This window comes from Poecilia reticulata, linkage group LG7 (assembly GCF_000633615.1).
Source record: "Poecilia reticulata strain Guanapo linkage group LG7, Guppy_female_1.0+MT, whole genome shotgun sequence".
Taxonomy (NCBI): domain Eukaryota; kingdom Metazoa; phylum Chordata; class Actinopteri; order Cyprinodontiformes; family Poeciliidae; genus Poecilia; species Poecilia reticulata.
The window spans coordinates 13394958-13412565 of record NC_024337.1 but is presented as its reverse complement, the minus strand read 5'-3'; the positions used below and the strand labels follow the sequence as shown (position 1 = coordinate 13412565).

The window sequence follows — 17608 nt, the reverse complement described above, 5'->3', positions numbered from 1 at the left end:
GCCAACATAAAAACCATTAACTGTTTTATTTAAGTATTTGGACTGTTTCTAGAAGCAGTGGAGACCAAAATGGAAGCTCAAGAAAGAAATGTGGTTAAGCATACGAATGTTTGTTTTATTTATTTGAATTTCACACACTTTTCTTGAGTGACTATGTAACATATAAAATATTTTAGTTTTATGTTTAAATTTAAGAGAGATCCATCCATCCATCCATTTTCTTACACCCTGGTCCCTTAGTGGGGTCGGGAGGGTTGCTGGTGCCTCTCCAGCTCCGGGCGAGAGGCGGGGTCACCTGGACAGGTCGCCAGTCTGTCGCAGGGCAACACAGAGACACACAGGACACACAACCATGCACACACACACTCACACCTAGGGGCAATTTGGAGAGGCCAATTAACCTGACAGTCATGTTTTTGGACTGTGGGAGGAAACCGGAGTACCTGGAGAAAACCCCCCATGCACAGGGAGAACATGGAGACTCCATGCAGAAAGATCCCCGGCCGGGAATCGAACCCAGAACCTTCTTGCTGCAAGGCAACAGCTCTACCAACTGCACCACTGTGCAGCCCAATTTGAGAGAGGCCCAGTTAAAACAGTTCAGGTCCCACACGCTTTAAAAACAAATGCTGCACCACTGATTCAACCCAAAACGGATCAAAACTTTATTCTTGTCAGAGCAACATGTTACAGACGATGTAATGACGTAAAGCGTCATCCGGCTTTCAAACCGGATGTAGAAGAGTCGACAGGAAGCGATTTTAAAAAGTGAGTCGAGAGGCCAACGTTTCACGTTTTCCTGAAGCTAAAAATACAGTTTAACTTATAGAAGCATTGCTACTTTTTTGTCAGAGGTCTACTGTTTCCGGTGCGTTCATGCTTTCGGTCACATGGTGCAGACTCGCTGCATGCCCCTCTGCTTGAACACACACACCCTGACCCGTCTGACAGCCAGTATCTCAGGCCGACTCCTGCTTCACGCTCCCTCAGGCCGCTAATTGTTGATTGTTGAGCATAAAAAAGGAGGAATTTACCATCCGGTCATGTGTTTTCTTCAAGGCATTGCAAAATGTTATTGCATTAGATGTGAAAACGTGGTGCAACGCTGGTGGTTTGTCTAACTTCTGCAGCCGGTCGGCGGTCGCTCAAATACAGTCTTGATTAACTAATCAGATAAACGATACATGATCTTTAATTTATATGCTAAGTCTTTCCTGGACGTTTTCCTTTAGCTAATTTGTCTTTTAGGTGTATTATAGCTGCAGGTCACACGGTTTTCTGAACTGGAAAGTCTGCAAAGTTTTAGTTAATGTTTCAGTTTATTGCTAATCCAACTTGGTTTGAGATATTTGTGGTTTTTTTCCCCCTCTAAACCTTAATTTGTTGAAACCTTTTCTTTCACCTGTCAGCTGTGAGCATTTCCACTGCAGGGTCCAAAGTCAGGCTGATTCAGTAGATGGCAGAAGGTTTGGAAACTGATTTTTTCCTTCCAGGCAACAGCAGAATGTGACTAAAATACAGGGAGTTAGGCCAGGTTAGCCTTAATGTCCAGTTGTTTTATAGCAGTTATGGTTTAAAAAGAAAGTACTGTCCCTCCAGACTGTAGAAACGTGACACTGGAATGTTTTCTAAATCATTTTCAGTGTTTTTTGTTAGAAAATAAAAAGCTACGGCTACAGAAATGACTTTAACCCTCGACTCCAACACAATGGTTAGTCTTTATATCTTGGGTAGAGTCACTCCAAACCAGTGGTAGGACCTGTTGGTTGCGCTAACACTAAAGAACTAAACGTAAAGCGCTATACGCTAGAAACATTGTACTTAGCTAAAGCGCTAGCACCCACCATGTATCGATAGCTTGTGTTTCGTCCTCAAACATGTCAAACTTACTACTGCATGCGTTTCAGGAAGTGATTCTTTGGAACAGGTACCTTTCACTCGTGATTTCAGTTTCATAGTGTGTATTGCTAACTGTCAATTTTGCAAGCAGCACAATAGTAGATTTTAATCTGGAAACTGAACAGTCTTCACCCTCTTCAAAATAAAAGCATGAATCTAAACCTCTTGAATAATTAAGTCAATAACAAAAACATTTTATCAAGTTAAAAGCAGTCAGGTAAATTGTCACTTTAGAATTGGAGCAACAAATAAAACCTTTCAGTTTTAATTGGAAAAAACTTTACAAGTTTTGGCCCCAATGGATTAGAGTATATGCAGATGATACTTTAGTCTGGCCATAATTTTCTCTTCTGTCTCCTGTTTTTACTCTCCACATCCCACCAAACTCCTGTGAAGGTTTCTGAAACATTAGCTGGGAACACGCTGCGGGGTCTGGGAGGCTTTCTGTCTCTTTTGGACTCCATGATCCAGATCAGCGTGTGCGATCCACACAATGGCCTCCACTGTATGACCGAACCCCTCTGCCGCTTTGTTGAGCTTCAGAGGGTGGATGATGTAATGCTGCAGGCTCATGACTGCAGACAGCTGATCTGTTGCCTCTTCAGACCATCTTCCTCCCCCTCCAAAGGCCAGAAAAGCCCCTCCTCCTCCTCCTGCTCTTCATCATCAATCACCCCAGAGCTTCTCTCCCTCCTCGTCACTCTAACCCCTGTTTTTCCTCCGGCCGTCCCTCCCTTCTGGTGCTGCTTTTGGTAGCACCGGAAACTCTTCTTTTCCATCTGGTCTTGTTGAATCAACCCATCGGATAGATATGAGAGCATAGTGGGGCTTGGAAGTAATACTTGAATTAGGAGAATAAAGTTGTAATATTGTGAGGAAAGTCAAATATTGCAAGAAAAAAGCTGGCAAATTAAGTTGTGTTATGAGAAAAGTCATGTTATTGGAATAAAATTGTGTAAAAATAATACAGATGTGATGAGAGTTGTTGCCATATTACTAACGTAGTCGTGTAATGTTACAGAAATGGTTATATTGCAAGAGTAGTCATAAGATTGTGGGAAACTAAACACGGAAAGTCGTAATATTACTGAAGTGGTGCGATAATACGAGAAACTCGATATGAAAATATTTTAATACAAGTCAATTTAATTCTCTTTGGTATCAATAAAATGTTTTTTTTAGAAGAATATAATGAAAATAGTTGTAATATTGCGACTTTTCTCAGTAACAGCAGAACCAGTCGTAATACAAGAATAAAGTTGTACAAACATTAGTATAAAGAATTGGTTGTTTTATGACGACTCCTACATGAAATACATTTGAAAAGATTAAAATGTGGCACATAGTGAAGTTATTTTATTGGATTTCTGCATTAATCTGAACACATTAGTCTATCAAATTATCACCAAACTATTGGCAGCAGGATTTTGAAGCCACTGCACAAAAAATAGTTTTGAAAGAATCACGTCCGTTCTTGGTAGCTAAGATTTTATTTTCTAGTAATTTTATAACTTTCTTCTGGTCACATCGTTTATTCAGCTAATAATACAACTTTTATTCTGGTAATTTAAAACGAGCATCTTAATTTGGCTCCTGTCAAACCAGGCTGCAGAATAAGTTTGTTTGGTTTATTTTAATATTTCCAGTTCTGTGAAGTCGTCTTCACCATGTTCCAGTTTAATTCCAGTTCCTCTGATTTTAGTTCGGGTTTCCCAGCAGTTTAAATCCTCCCAGTGGAAATTGTGCAACTTGGCCTCAAGCAAACTGAACACGCTGGAACAACGAAGCTCGGCGTTGAGAAGCGCAACTTCTCTGCAAAGATTAAACGTTTTTCGGGATTTTGAGTCTCCGACGACCTACAAGGAGGGAAAACAACAAAAAAGGCTTTGCTGAAGAAGCTCGTTGATGTCCAAGTATATAAAAAGAAAAAGTTGAGTGGAAGGAAAAAGTGTGGTAGGAAAAGATAACCGCAGCCTTGAGAGGATTGTTCTGCAAAATCCATTCAGGAAGTTGAGACTAATGGTTGTTTAGTTGTTTTGTTGCCATAGTTGCAGCTTCTGAGTTGTTTTATTTTATGTCCAGAGGATGGATCTAACAGTGTGTTTTTGTTTTCTAACTCTGTTTTAAGCATCTCTGTTTCCCCCTGACCCCTGATCTGCTTTGTTTTGTTTTCATGACGCTCTCTGTTCGCCAACAAACCTCAGAAAAACAGCTGGGATTAACCAGAACATAAACTGCAGACTAATTAGACTTCTGAAGGAATCAGAACGGAGGAGGATGAATAAAAACGCATGAAGTGCCGTTTGATTTTTATTCTTAAAAGCTAAAATCTATCATTTTTCCTTCCAAGTTGTCATTTTGTTTTGATTTATAATATAAAATCCAAAAAGTACAAACTTTTGTACTTTTTCTAAGGTGAGAGGAAACATTTTAAAAACTATTTACCTGTTTAAAACAAAAAAAGCAACAAATCCTTTTTATATGTTGGATTGTCAGATTCATCTTTTACCAAAACGTGGCTGCTTTATTAAAAATATTGTCTAATTTGTACATTGCTGAAGAGATGAAAGCCTTAAATGTGTTCTCAATTTGACATTTTTGGCATGAAAGACAAAGTTGGAACATCCCAATATTTTTAAATAAAATAATTTTGGTAAGATTTTGTTTTTGCAGCAAGTGAAAGTAGAACTTTTTCATCAATATTCAACACTTATCGACTTAAATGAGCTAATTTCTTGTTGAAAAGTTAAGTTTTGGCCACATTTTAAGTGTGCTCAGATATTTAGCACTAGAAGCTACATTGAGGTTTTGCGTTTTTGCAGTGCGTTTGGTTAAATCAACTCGTTTGATCCTGGATTTTACAGCTAAGATCTTGTAATCATTTCTGGAGCATTTGGCTTGTTTGGATCCAGACTCTTCGTCTGCTCTCATCTTCCTCCTCTTATCTAAGCATCCCTCTCTCGCCCCTCTCTCTCCGCATGGAGTCGGCAGACGCTCTGAAATTAATTGAGCCTCCTCCCTCCCTCACAGACCCCGTCTCCTCCCCTCCATTACTCCGAGTCGCACCCCGTACCAGCTGCTCCTCCTGTCCCCCCCCCCCCTGTCTGATTCCCTCTAAAGCCGGTTTCATTTTAATAGCACCACCTCAGCCACTCCCTCCTTTTGAACACCTGCTCCCCCGTCGCCTCTTCCTCCCGGTCCGACGCAGACCCGAACCCACGTCTCCATCAGAGCCTCAGCGACCCGCTTCCTCCTTGCCGCTTTACCTCCTGCTCTGTCTGCGCTGAAGGTAGCTATTGTTTCTCTCTCGGGTTCATGATTTCCTTTCTGTAAAGTTCCTCTGTTGGACTTTATCAATTGGGTTTTTAATCTGGGAGCATTGCTGCGTCTGCAGACTGAACTGTCCTCTTTGTTGTGGTTCGGCTCGGAGTAAACTGTGTGTTTATGGGAGGCGGGGAGCGGTCCGTCCATCCGTCTGTCTGTCTGTAGCGGAGCTTTAATGGGGTTCGGATTAGCATCGGATCCTTTGTCTGGCCGGTGCTGCTTGTTTACACTGACACCCCCCCGTGTGTTTATGCATGCAAACCATCATCAGACCCCCGCTGTCGGCCCAACAGAGCTCCACCCGGGCCTCTGGAGTGGGTCCATTGTTCTGGTGTCGTCTTCAGTTCAATACCTGCTTTAGATCTGTTGTTCTTCAGTCATTTTAAATACACAGCCAAAGAAAACAACGGCTTACTGGGCCATTGTAGGTTGAAAAAGAGTCAATTTCCACCAAAAAACAAAGACATTTTCTACAAAGAAAACGAGGAAATCTGAGCTCCAAAAGACGGCAGTTTTCTAGAAAACAACTATTTTTTTGGGGAAAAAACAAAACGTATGAATTTCAAAATTTAAAAACATTTTTTAAGAGATTAATTTTAGAAATTTTATGGGGGGAAAAAAACTTGGAAATTTCCGAGTTTCAAAAGTAAAATCTTTGAGAATTGTTGACTTTTGAAACGGTTACAATAAAGCAATACAATAATCTCAGAAACCTTCTAGAAAAAGCATTAAAATTTGGCCTCCAAAAGGCAATAATTGCCTAGAAAAAATCAGATTAATCTAAAACATTTTCTAGGGGAAAAACTTGGAAATTTTCAAAAGTTGAAATCTTTGAAAATTCATTTTTGAAACAGAAATATCAATTAATCTCAGAAATCTATTTTTAAAAAACCCATGAATATCTGAACCCAAAATGGATAATTTGCTATATAAAACCTAAAATTTTCTTTTTCTCTGTTTTTTTTTTTCTTGATTTCTAAAATAAATCTCTGAATTTGAGATTCTCGTCTTTTATAGAAAAGTTCTGAGAATCAAAATATTTGACTCTTTTTTTTTTTTCCCATCTCTCATGTTGATGCAGCTGACACAAAATGTTAAATTTACATTTTTTTTTTTTGTTAGGAGAAAAATAAAAAATATTCTTTCTGTATTGTAGAAAAACGGTCGGTCCTTTTGAGACGAGAAAACACATTTTTAAGAAAATGGCCGCTAATCAATTGCTCGTTAATCAACCGATGAGATCAATCCACTGTAGATTAACTCATAACTTTCTTCCCTTCCTGCTGAAGGTTTTATAAGAACACAGTGTTTATAAAGATGCGACTCTGAAGCCCTTCGTGTTGTTGGTCAACATTCGAAACCCGGCTGATTCTTCCCTGCTGACCTTTTGACCCGACCTCGTCAACCTGACCATCAGTCGGACCGACGGCGTCCTGAAACCGAAGCCGTTTGTACTTTTTTCACTGTCGAAGTTTTACTGCTGAAGACGAGCAACATGCTGCTCTGCTCCAGACAAGTTGACGCTCATCTGACTTTGATTATGCAAGACGTACTTTCACCTCCAGCTCATCCATTCCTTCCAGCCTGACACGCCGCGGCCTGCAGACGCCCTCAGCGAGCCGCTCAGGTGTGCAAACCAGAGGCTGGACTGGAGATCAGACGCACAACGTTGGCTCCAGAGGTCAGGGGTCAATCCTCCCGAGCGAGTGTCGGACATGTGATGTTTGCAGACGGAGGATGAGACGCCGGTTTGCTCTGTTGTGTAATCTGAGCTGCAGCGTTGGAGGGAGGCCAGCATGAGCACCTCAGAGTGCTTAGCCTCACCACATTCACCGTTTCCGTTTTATTAGCAGACCGCTGCATGCTCAGCTCAGCTCAGCTCAGCTCTGCTCTGCTCTGCTCTGCTCAGCTCTGCTCTGCTCGTTGGGCGCATGCCTCAGAGACGTGCCGGTTTTTTCCATTAAGTTGCACAATAAAAGCGTTTTAATTCATGCGAATCGAAGTCGGAGCGCTGGGGGAAACAAAGAGAATATGCTGTGAAACTGTGAGCGCATGTATGTATGTCAGCAAATGATCATTTGTGGTGTTCAAGTCTGACCACAAATTTGCTGCAAAACCAAAATCTTACCAAGTATTTTTAGTCTAGTTTCAGGTGCAAATATCTTATTACACTTGAAATAAGACAAAAGTAACTTACAAGCAACTTTTCTGTAATAAATAGCTTGTTTTAAATCAAAAATTGCTTAATATTGATGAAAAGCACTAGATATAAATGAAATAATCTGCTAGTGGACCAAGACATTTTCCCCACTTAACTGATTCTTCAATATTGATGAAAATGTTCTAGACTTAAAACTAGCTTTTATTTCTTGGTGAAAAGTAACTTTTAAGTTTTGGCTTATTTTATGTGCACTAATATTTGCTCTCGACAACAAACCAAAACGATTTTCCTTCTGCAGTGCATTGAGCGAATGTTTGAGACTTAAACCCTCCACAAATGATTGTTTGCTGAAATGTATGCATGCGCTCACGTCAGTCTCACTGCAACTGATTTGCAGTGAAGTTTGGGGTTTAACTAAAATAAAAAATGGTTTAATTTGGGTTATTTGGGTCCATCTCTGGCACAGATGGGGCGTCTGTGTCTCTGAGCTCTTAAGGGGATTAAAGCGGCTTGGTTTGAACTGGACCGGCAAACACTTGACCTCACCTTTGTTGTTCTCGGCTCAACTTTTGCGTTTTTTTTCCTGAATCAATCCGCCTGGAAGGGCAGACGGAGCCACTTCCCGTCCCTTTGCTCAACTGACTGAAACATGTGAGCGTCAAACGGCTGCCGCTGCCGCTCCACCCGCCGTCTTACGCCTAACACGATCCTGTTTTGTTGTTTCAGGGATCCAAAGAGCAGGCGAGTCGAGGAAACGCCGGCGCCTCCAACATGGACCAGCTGCTAGGAGGTACATGGAGAATCGTTTTTAATCATCATTATAGTTGGAAATTAGACTTAAGAATTACATTTACCTGTGCTTTTTTTAAGAAAATCCCAGTAAAAGTAAAAGCTGGAGAACTGGAGCAGAGCTTCAGATCTTTGAATGAACTTCATGGTCCTTAAAATGGCTTTTTAAATTTGTTTTTTATTTATGCTCCTGTAAAATGAATCTTTTCACCTCCATTACTCTTTTCGCTTTGCTGCACCCACCAGTAGAGCTGAAAATGCTGTAAATATCTTTGTGCTTTTTTTTTTTTAGCAAATAACATTAATATTTTGGGTCTGTAATCTCCATTTAATGATTAATCGATTACTAAATTAGTTGATGATTTTCAATAACAGATTAATCACGACCAGCGGGGCTGAGACGGCTCTGAATATCGGTTTTTTTCAGCAAATCTTTTTAGGCCCGTTTATTCCAGTCGACAATTAATTCAGTTAATTAGAGTCGACGATTAATCCAGCTAATCGATTAATTGTGAACTGGAGTATGCAGATCTAAAATGAGGCCATTTGCTGAAAAAACAACTTTTTAGAACATTTTCAGCTCTACTGGCCGTGATGAAGCTGTTATTGAAATAATCAACTAATTTAAAATTGGCTAACTATTTTGATGATCGATTAATCACGACTAATCCAATTAATCGCTCCAGACCCAGTTTCTGTTTAACTCTTTCCAGGACATTTTTATGTGCCTGCAATGATCCAGTGACGTTCTGAACTCTGTAGAACGTTTTGGGAAATCTGTGCTCTCCTCACTTCCTTTGGATGGATTACATCCTTCCCAAAATTCAGAAGGGGGGTCAGAGGTGACAAATGTTGCGTTGTTATCAGCAGATTGCTTAAAAGTGGGCAGGAAACGGCCCAAAATCCTGCTTTCCCCTGCAACTGCTGGCCTTGTGTTCCTGTTGGTGCTGCACTCGGTCTGAACTGGGAGGAAAAACAATATCATAACCTTGTTTTTATCTTGAGCAACATTCCTGACAGGATCTGAACCAGGGGTGGGGGGGGAAGAGCAGATAATGTAGAGCTGAATATGTGATGTTTTCCATGCCTGAAAGGGAGAAGCTGGAATGTTTTACTGGTTTAAGTGGATAAAACTGGACATGTCCAAGTGGTCTTAATCTGTTGGACTTTAATGTTTTATTCTTGTGCTTCCCCAGATGGAAGTCTTGCTGAATCCACTCCTCTCCGGGACAGGATGGCCCTCTACAAAGCTGCCATCTCCAAACAGGATGTGAGTTTGCGTATTTATCCTGCTGGTGCCTCCAAAAACTACTGACATGTTGAGGAGAAACGTTTAATAATAATAAACAATAGTATAAAACTGATTGGGGTTTCAAAAGTGATAATTTTAAGGGATTAAATGATTCACACATTCCTGGTGGTAAAATGCTACTTATTAGTGTATTGTGAGAAATTATTAATATTATATCAAACCAGTCCTGAATTATTACTACTAAAGCTTTGTGACAATTGTTCCAATATGTTGAGCATGTAAAACACATTATTTGAATTAACTAAACAGAAGCAAGTTTTTTATTTATTTTGTTTGGCAATTACTGGCTGGAAGGTTAGCCACCAGCTAGCTGAGCTAAGGGGGAATTAGCTATGAGCTAACTGAGGTGAGGGAAAGTTAGCCTGAGGTAGCCGAGTTGATGGGGAGTTAGCCATGAGTTACCTAGGCTGAGGGTTAGTTGGCCACGAGCCAGCTGAGTTGATTGGGAAGCTAGCTGAGCTAAGGGGGAGTTAGCCATGAGCTGGCTGAGCTAAGGGGGAGTTAGCCATTAATTACCTGGGCTAAGGGGGAGTTAGCCACCAGCTAGCTGAGCTGAGGGCGAGTTAGCCACGAGCTAGCGCTAAGGGGGAGTTGGCCATGAGTTACCAGGGCTAAGGGGGAGTTAGCCACAAGCTAGCTGAATTGACGGGGAGTTAGCTATGAGCTAGCTGAGCTAAGGAGGAGTTAGCCTTGAGCTAGCTGGGCTGATTGGGAAGTTAGCTGAGTTGAGGGGGAGTTAGCCATGAGTTAGCTGAGCTGATTGGGAAGTTAGCTCAGTCTTTTTATTCTGATTTTAAAAAATGTTCAAAACGTTTGCCAGACAATCTTAAAAAACTCATTGAATGCAGTCGCATTTTGAGTCATTTGTAGCTGAAAGAACTGAGGTTAAGTAGAAAACAAGATTTTTGCTGTTGCTTTACATCTTAAACACAGTGTACATGAAGAGATGTAGAAACTGTGATTAAAAACTTTACAAAAGTGACCCAAAGGGACCATGAGTTTTTACCCCATGTAACCTCTTAGTCACACACACAGTTTTCAGAAAACATCATGTTCTTCGTGATAATTTTTTTATTAATAAAGCTAAACTCTAGATCACAGCAGTGTGAGAAATGGATGTTTCATGTGGAGTATTTGTTATCTGAACCTCCTCTCACCTCGTTTTCCCCTCAGAGCGATCACCTGGACGGGTTTGGTGGGAAACAGAAGGAGAACGTCCCTCCATGTTCTCTGGAAATGGTGAGATTTCAATCTTTCCTTCACGCTTTAGCTTCTCGCTACACTGCAAAAACATAAAATCTTGCCAAGTATTTTTGTGTAGTTTCTAGTGCGAATATCTTCATACGTTTTAAAATAAAGCAAAACTAACTTACAAGAAACTTTCCAGCAAGCAGTATAGGCTTTTTATAAATAATTACTTAATATGTAACATTGGAAAAATGTGTTAAGTGAAACAATCTGCCAACAGAACAAGTACTTTTTCATAAATTTTAATTACTTAAAACAAACTCCCACATATTGCTGAAGTTACTTCAATCAATCTTTTTTGTTTGTGTAGCACGTCAGCAGTGAGGCAGTTCAAAGTGCTTTACATCTTAAAAACACAAAATCAACAATTGAAACATTAAACTTTTTCAAGTGCTGTCATTTAAACATCAAAATGTTAGTTTTCAAAAGTTTGCTTTGTCTTATTTTAAGTGTCCTAAGATGTACTTGGTAAGATTTTATGTTTTTGCAGTGCAGCTCCACTGTCAGTGGATGTTTTCGTCGTTAAAGTCGCTTGTCTGAACAAGTCGTTGTGATATTTATATTTTATTTTTTAGAGTCCTGACTCTGAGCCAAACGGCAGGAGAGTCTTTACCCCAGAAAGCAACGGTAATCCCCCTTCTTTGTTTTGAAACTGTTGCGAAATCTTAAACCCTCTGAGAGTGAAAATGACGCCCCCTGGTGATCATTTTGACATATCTCATTGGTAAACTGCGTTTCCCCTCAGGCTCTGGTCCAGGGACTCCGTCCTCCGGTCACAAAGACTCTCCTCACTCAAAACCCCCCAAGGTGAGTCCAACTCGGGGAACGTCAGGCACATAAAACCAACGTGAAGGAATCAAATCAAAATGGCCGCCGACTGGATGTTTTCTGTGTGCAGAGCTTCCACCTGCCTGTGAGGGAGACCTGCGTGTCGTGTCAGAAGACGGTTTATCCTCTGGAGAGGCTGGTGGCCAACAAGGACGTGTACCACAGCTCCTGCTTCCGCTGTTCGCACTGCAACACCAAGCTGAGGTGAGGACTGATGGATGAGGAGGGTTTCTGTAACTCTACGACACAGTTAAGGGTGTTATAATCTGGGAAACTCGGATTTAAAAGAAACGGCCACATTCGGACCTACAGGTAGGGTAAAACTACACCTGATGTACTTGGTTCAACATGTTGCATTTTCACTGTCAAAGCTGTTCCCCTCCTTGCCTGTGGGGGCGCTGCACCAAGGATCACTGAAGGAAATGACGCAAAAACGTAGATATTGAGGGCAACGTCCTCCTTCAAGTTAAAAATTGGAGTGGCTCAAAATCTGAGGTGTCGTCTCACAAACGTTCAGCTTCTTGAGCACAGATTTTTTTTTTTTTTGTTTATTCTAGAAAATTTGAGATCTCAATTTCCGAACTTTTTTTTTTTTTTTTTTTTTTTAGAAATTTCTATTTTTTTTTCTACAGAATTTCAGAGTTTTGAAAATTTGCCAGATTAATCTCAGAAATTTCCGAATTGCTTAATCTCACAAATTTTAGACATTTGGAGCTCAGAAATTTCCTTTTTTTTCCCTCAAATTTTTGGGATTAACTTCTAATTTTTCTTGCCAATTTGCAACCTATCAAACTCAAATGTTCTTTTTTTGTTCTAGAAAATTTCTGAGACAAATCTCCGAATTTGAGGTTTTTTTTTTCTAGAACATTTTTGACTAATCAAACTCAGATTTTCTTGTTCCAAACAAGGAAATTTTAGTTTAAGAAGTAAAATTTCTTAGAAATAACACAGTTTGAGATTAACCCTAAAATTAAAAAAATAAATAAATTCTGAACTCTGAAAGTTGAACATTTGCAGATAAAAACGCAGAAATTTTGAGATTCATCTTAGACATTTTCTAGAAAAAAGGGAAATTTCTGAGTCTGAAAGGTTGAACATTTTAAAGAGAAGCACTCAAATTGAGATTAATCCCAAAAATTTGAGGAAAAAAGAAATTTCTGAATTTCAAATGTTGAAAATTGGCAAGAGAAAAGCCCAGAAATGTTGAGGTTAACTTCAGAAATTTACAAGTTTTTCCAAATTTTCACACTCTGAAATTTTCCAGAAAAAACGAGATGATTTCAAAATTTGGACATTTTTCTCATTTTCTAAATTTACAGTAGCCCTATTACGCTGCATAGGTTTTGCATTGTGGTACGAGTTGGTGAAATATCTTAAATATTTATTTTCTTTAATTTTCTTTTCTGCCAGTTTGGCGAACTACGCCTCTCTGCACAGCAACATCTACTGCAAGCCTCACTTCTCCCAGCTGTTCAAGGCCAAAGGAAACTACGACGAGGGCTTCGGCCACCGGCCGCACAAGGAGCTGTGGGAGGGCAAAGGCGAGGCGGACGAGGCCGCCGACCAGCCCAGCCCCGGGACCAAGCCGACGGCGCAGAGCCCGCCGTCGGACCAGTCCAGCCCCAGCGTGGAAGACTCCCCGCTGGCCAAGGTTCTGGTTCTGACCGCCACCATGGAGGCTTTGGGTCAGGCGACGCCCGAGAAGACGGACAAACCCGCGGAAACGCGCCGCCTCAAGATCTCCTGGCCTCCCAAAACGGAGCCAGAGGAGGCGCCGGGCCGCAGCGAGGCCGTCGCCGACACCGCCGCCTTGAAGCCAATCAAAGCAAAATGGCCGCCGGAGGAGGAGGAAAAAGAGGAAGAGGAGAACAGAGGTTCTCCTTCGCTGCTGCAGAGCTCCTCCCTGAAGGAGCGCAGCGCTGCGTTCTCACATGGCGACCGCAGCCGGAGTCCCGCCGCCGCTGAGGATAGTCCTGAAGACAGCTGCGTGGACGTCCAGAGCAGCTCCGGCGAGGAGATGAAGAGCGACGCGGTGGAGGAGGAGGAGGAGGAAGAGGAGCCACAGAAAATGGAGGAGGAGGTGGTGACGGCCGTCTCCTCCCCCGAAGAGGAGGTGGAGGCCAGCCGGTCATCTCAGGACGTGGGATTCTGGGACAGCGACGAAGTCGAGGAGAAAGGGGAGGAAGAGGAGGCGCTGAGCGTGGAGGAGATGATCAAGAGGAACAGATACTACGGCGAAGAGGAGGAGGATGAAGAGGAGGACGTATAAAGTGATTTCTTCTTCTTCTACTCGTCATGTGCCTCGCTGAACAGTCTGAACCACTTCCATCTGAGAAAAACTTCTCATTTTAAAACATTTCTTCAAATCTGGTGAATAATTTTAAAATTTTTGGGACGATTTGTTTCTATTTTCTTAAAATGTTCAGTAATTTGCTTGAAGTGCACTGCAAAAACGAAATATTACCAAGTGTTTTTGGCCTTGTTTCAAATGCTAATGGCTCGGTATACTTGAAATAAAACTCAGTAACTTTTCAGCAAGAAAGACGAACTTATTTTAAGTCGATCATTCCTAAAATGATAGATTTTACTTTTTACATTTTTTACACATAAGAGGAGCTTTTAGTCTCTCATCAACATTAAGGAATTATTTACTTAAAACAACCTCATATCTTCCTTAAAAGTTACCTTTATGTTAGTTTTTATGTCAAATATACCGGCATATTTTTTCCTTAGAAATTAGATAAAAAATACTTTAAAGATTTTAAGTTTTTGCAGTGCGTCAGCTCTTATTGTGGCAGGTTGGTCGGCTTCTCAGACTCAGCTTTCTGAATTAGACTTCATCTTTTGTCACTTTGACTCTTTTTGTTTCAATTTTTAAAGATTTATAACTGGATGTAACAATGATGGTTTGTTTTTTTTAAAGCCGGGGGAGAAAATCTCCAACTGTTGCTGTTTAAATAAATTGTTATATACAAAGTCTTTGTGTCCGAGTTCTGATTAAAACATCAAAACTTTTTCACAAATTGCAACTTTAATTTGGCTGAACTGGAGTATTTTGGACAGTTCTGCTCATGAATGCTTAACATTTTACTCTCTGTAGATAAAAGGTGGCAGGCTCTGTGACTCTGAAGATGAGAATATATTTTTATTTTTGGAAAACAAAAACAAATTATCGTGTAACTTTTTAAATAAACCTCTGGACGGGTTTTAATTCTTTACCGGCATGTTGGAAATGCCACTCGTTCAGCGCCCTCTGGTGTACAAACCATGCAGTTACAGATGCAGAAGTTTATTTTATTCTTATTCAATTAAATGTTAAATATAAAGCCAGTTTTTCTAAAAGAAATTTTAATACAATGATTGTGATGGGAAGAACTGCTGAGTTCACAAAAAGTATGTTTTCTCTAAAAGAAGCTGTTTTAATAGAAAGTATGGTGGAAGGAAAAAAGTACACAAGCAGCCTTGGTTGTCTTGGAAGAGATTCCTGAAAATCCAAAGTTCAGTTTTTCAGGAACTTAGAATATAGATTCAGTTAAAGCAAGTCGAGGTCTGTGGGCCAAATCTGGCCCACCATAAGTTTTTATGTGGCCCTCTTGGCTAAATATCTTTAAATACTTTGAAGATGGAAAAACAAAATATACATTGAACTTTGGGAACTGTGATTTTTTTATTCTTTACTGACTACATGTGAAGTGTAAAAATATTAAACATTTTATTTTAATATTTTTAAACACTATATTCAGCCGATTATTTTTTATAAATATTAAATGTACATTTCTAATGAGAAATGTTTAATTAAAAAAAATCAAATATTTATTTTAACAATGAAATCAGCCATTTTTATTGGTATTCTGTCAAATTACATCAGTGTAATAACACTGATTAATAGTTTTAATATTTTCTGCTACAATTGGCTGTTTGAAAAATATTTTTGCTCTAGATATGATCTGAAATAAAACGAGTTTGACACTCTTGTTATAACATGTTCATAGAAAGTTAAGTGGAAGGAAAAATTCATTAAATAATTTAGAAGTTCACAGCAGGCAAAATGAGGCTACAGCATCCAGACGAATCTTTTTAAAGCGTTTCCTTCATGAAGCTCCTGTAATTCTCAAGATGGCCGCCCTCGGCGTGATGACATCACTAAACGATGGAAACACAAGGAATGAGTTGGTGGAAAAATCTCTAAAAATCTTCAAAAACTTCAATTAAAGTCAGTTTATCGCCCAACTTTATACAGAAGTAATATTTGCTCTTACTTTTAATAATGCTGTCGTCCCAACCAATCAGAAGCAGGATCAATAATGATAAAAAAGCTGTTCATATTTGTCCTTCCTAAATGATTTCTGTCAGTGCTTCATGTTCTCCTTTAATACCTTCTCTGCTCAGATTCTTTCCAGTCTTTTTCACAGCACAGTTCTGTCTTACAGTTATTTTATCTTAAAAATAAATTCTGACAATTTCTCAGCTGAGAAGAATTAAAAAACTGAGTTAAGTCCTAATAAGCAAAGCGGTTTTTCAAACAAATATAAAGAATGGCAGCTATATCTTAGCTGACCACTAGATGTCAGTAGTTGCAACAAATTGATGGTTTAATTCTGAAAGCATCAAATTTAGATGAATAAAATCTGAGGTCAGTGCAGGTCAGAGTTACAGTTATATGAATATTTGGTTTGGTCCATATTGTAGAAAAACTTCACAAATATGCAGTGAAAATAGGAAAATAATATTTTAAAGGTTCAAAGAACTGACCAAAGTCATTCCACATGTTAACCGGTGCATCTATTAACCAGTGTTTTTCATAAAATATATTAAGAAAAGTTTAAAAAAATTTAGGTGCAAAATCATTATATGATTTATAATTTATTGAGCTGTATTTGTTTATGGACAGAACTTCAATAAATCCTCTGCATCATCATCATCATCATCATACAGCTTTAATTAGTCCATTTTCTTGCACCCTTGTCCCTCAGTGGGGTCGGGAGGGTTGCTGGTGCCTCTCCAGCTGGCGTTTCGGGTGAGGTTCACCCTGGACAGGTCGCCAGTCTGTCGCAGGGCAACACAGAGACAAACAGGACACACAACCATGCACACACACACACACACACACACCTAGGGGCAATTTAGAGAGGCCAATTAACCTGACAGTCATGTTTTTGGACTGTGGGAGGAAACCGGAGTACCCGGAGAAAGCCCACCATGCACAGGGAGAACATGCAAACTCCATGCAGAGGGACCAGAGCTGGGAATTGAACCCAGAACCTTCTTGCTGCAAGGCAACAGCTCTACCAACTATGCCACTGTGCAGCCCCGCTTTAATTAGTCATCCATATTAAATATTCCCCTTTCTGGCCTCATCATAAACAATAAAATGGGGCAGAAACACAGCTAATCCATTTTATGTGCATATACTGTTAAGCTTTCTTCCTAAAGTTTTAGAGACTCTGCTTTTTTAATAACTTAACGGTTTTCAATTTGAGGTGCGGGGGCCATTTGAGGCCCCTGGATTGATTTTTAGGGCCTCCCAACCTCAATTTAAGAATAAATTAGGACAAAATGACAACTTTTAAATCAAAATCTGCTTACTAAAATGTTTGCTGAGACACAAAGTGATCATCTTGTTTCTTTCCTGTTGTCGTGGTAACCAGGACCACCTCTACTCCTTGACTTTTACTCTAAAGTACATCTTGGTGCAGCCAAATCTGCTTTTAATTGCTGCTAAATACAGCAAAGTGTTTCCAGATCAAGTCTGACACAGATGCTGTTTTTATTGCTGAGAACAGCCAACTATTTTTTTTTCAGTTTTCTTTAATCGAGCTGCTGGATGCCTTTCACATAATAAGAAAAAAAATTATCCTGTTTTTTCATGCCTGGTTTTATTGTTCAATAGTGTAAAAAAAAATTTTTTTTGGTGATTTTAGTTTTTAGAAATGATACTTTTGGTCACCCCTGCTTTAGAGGAACCAATAAAAAACAAACAAAAAAAAAAATGCAAATTATTTTAAATAACCAGGTTTGAGCACAAAAAAGAGAAAACAAATACATTG

General features: G+C 39.9%; 1 protein-coding gene across 2 annotated transcripts in view; it reads left to right on the top strand.

The window, feature by feature from the left end:
• lima1a (LIM domain and actin binding 1a) overlaps positions 1 to 14540 on the top strand; it is a 31796-nt gene extending 17256 nt beyond the window's left edge. For both annotated transcript variants that reach the window (XM_008414624.2, XM_008414625.2), the window contains exons 5-11: positions 8111 to 8174; positions 9370 to 9443; positions 10659 to 10724; positions 11309 to 11360; positions 11479 to 11540; positions 11632 to 11765; positions 12972 to 14540. In XM_008414624.2, the coding sequence (XP_008412846.1) occupies positions 8111 to 8174; positions 9370 to 9443; positions 10659 to 10724; positions 11309 to 11360; positions 11479 to 11540; positions 11632 to 11765; positions 12972 to 13830 (1311 nt within the window). In that variant the 3' untranslated portion in view covers positions 13831 to 14540. The remainder of the gene's footprint in view (positions 1 to 8110; positions 8175 to 9369; positions 9444 to 10658; positions 10725 to 11308; positions 11361 to 11478; positions 11541 to 11631; positions 11766 to 12971) is intronic.
• The last annotated feature ends 3068 nt before the right edge of the window (positions 14541 to 17608 follow it).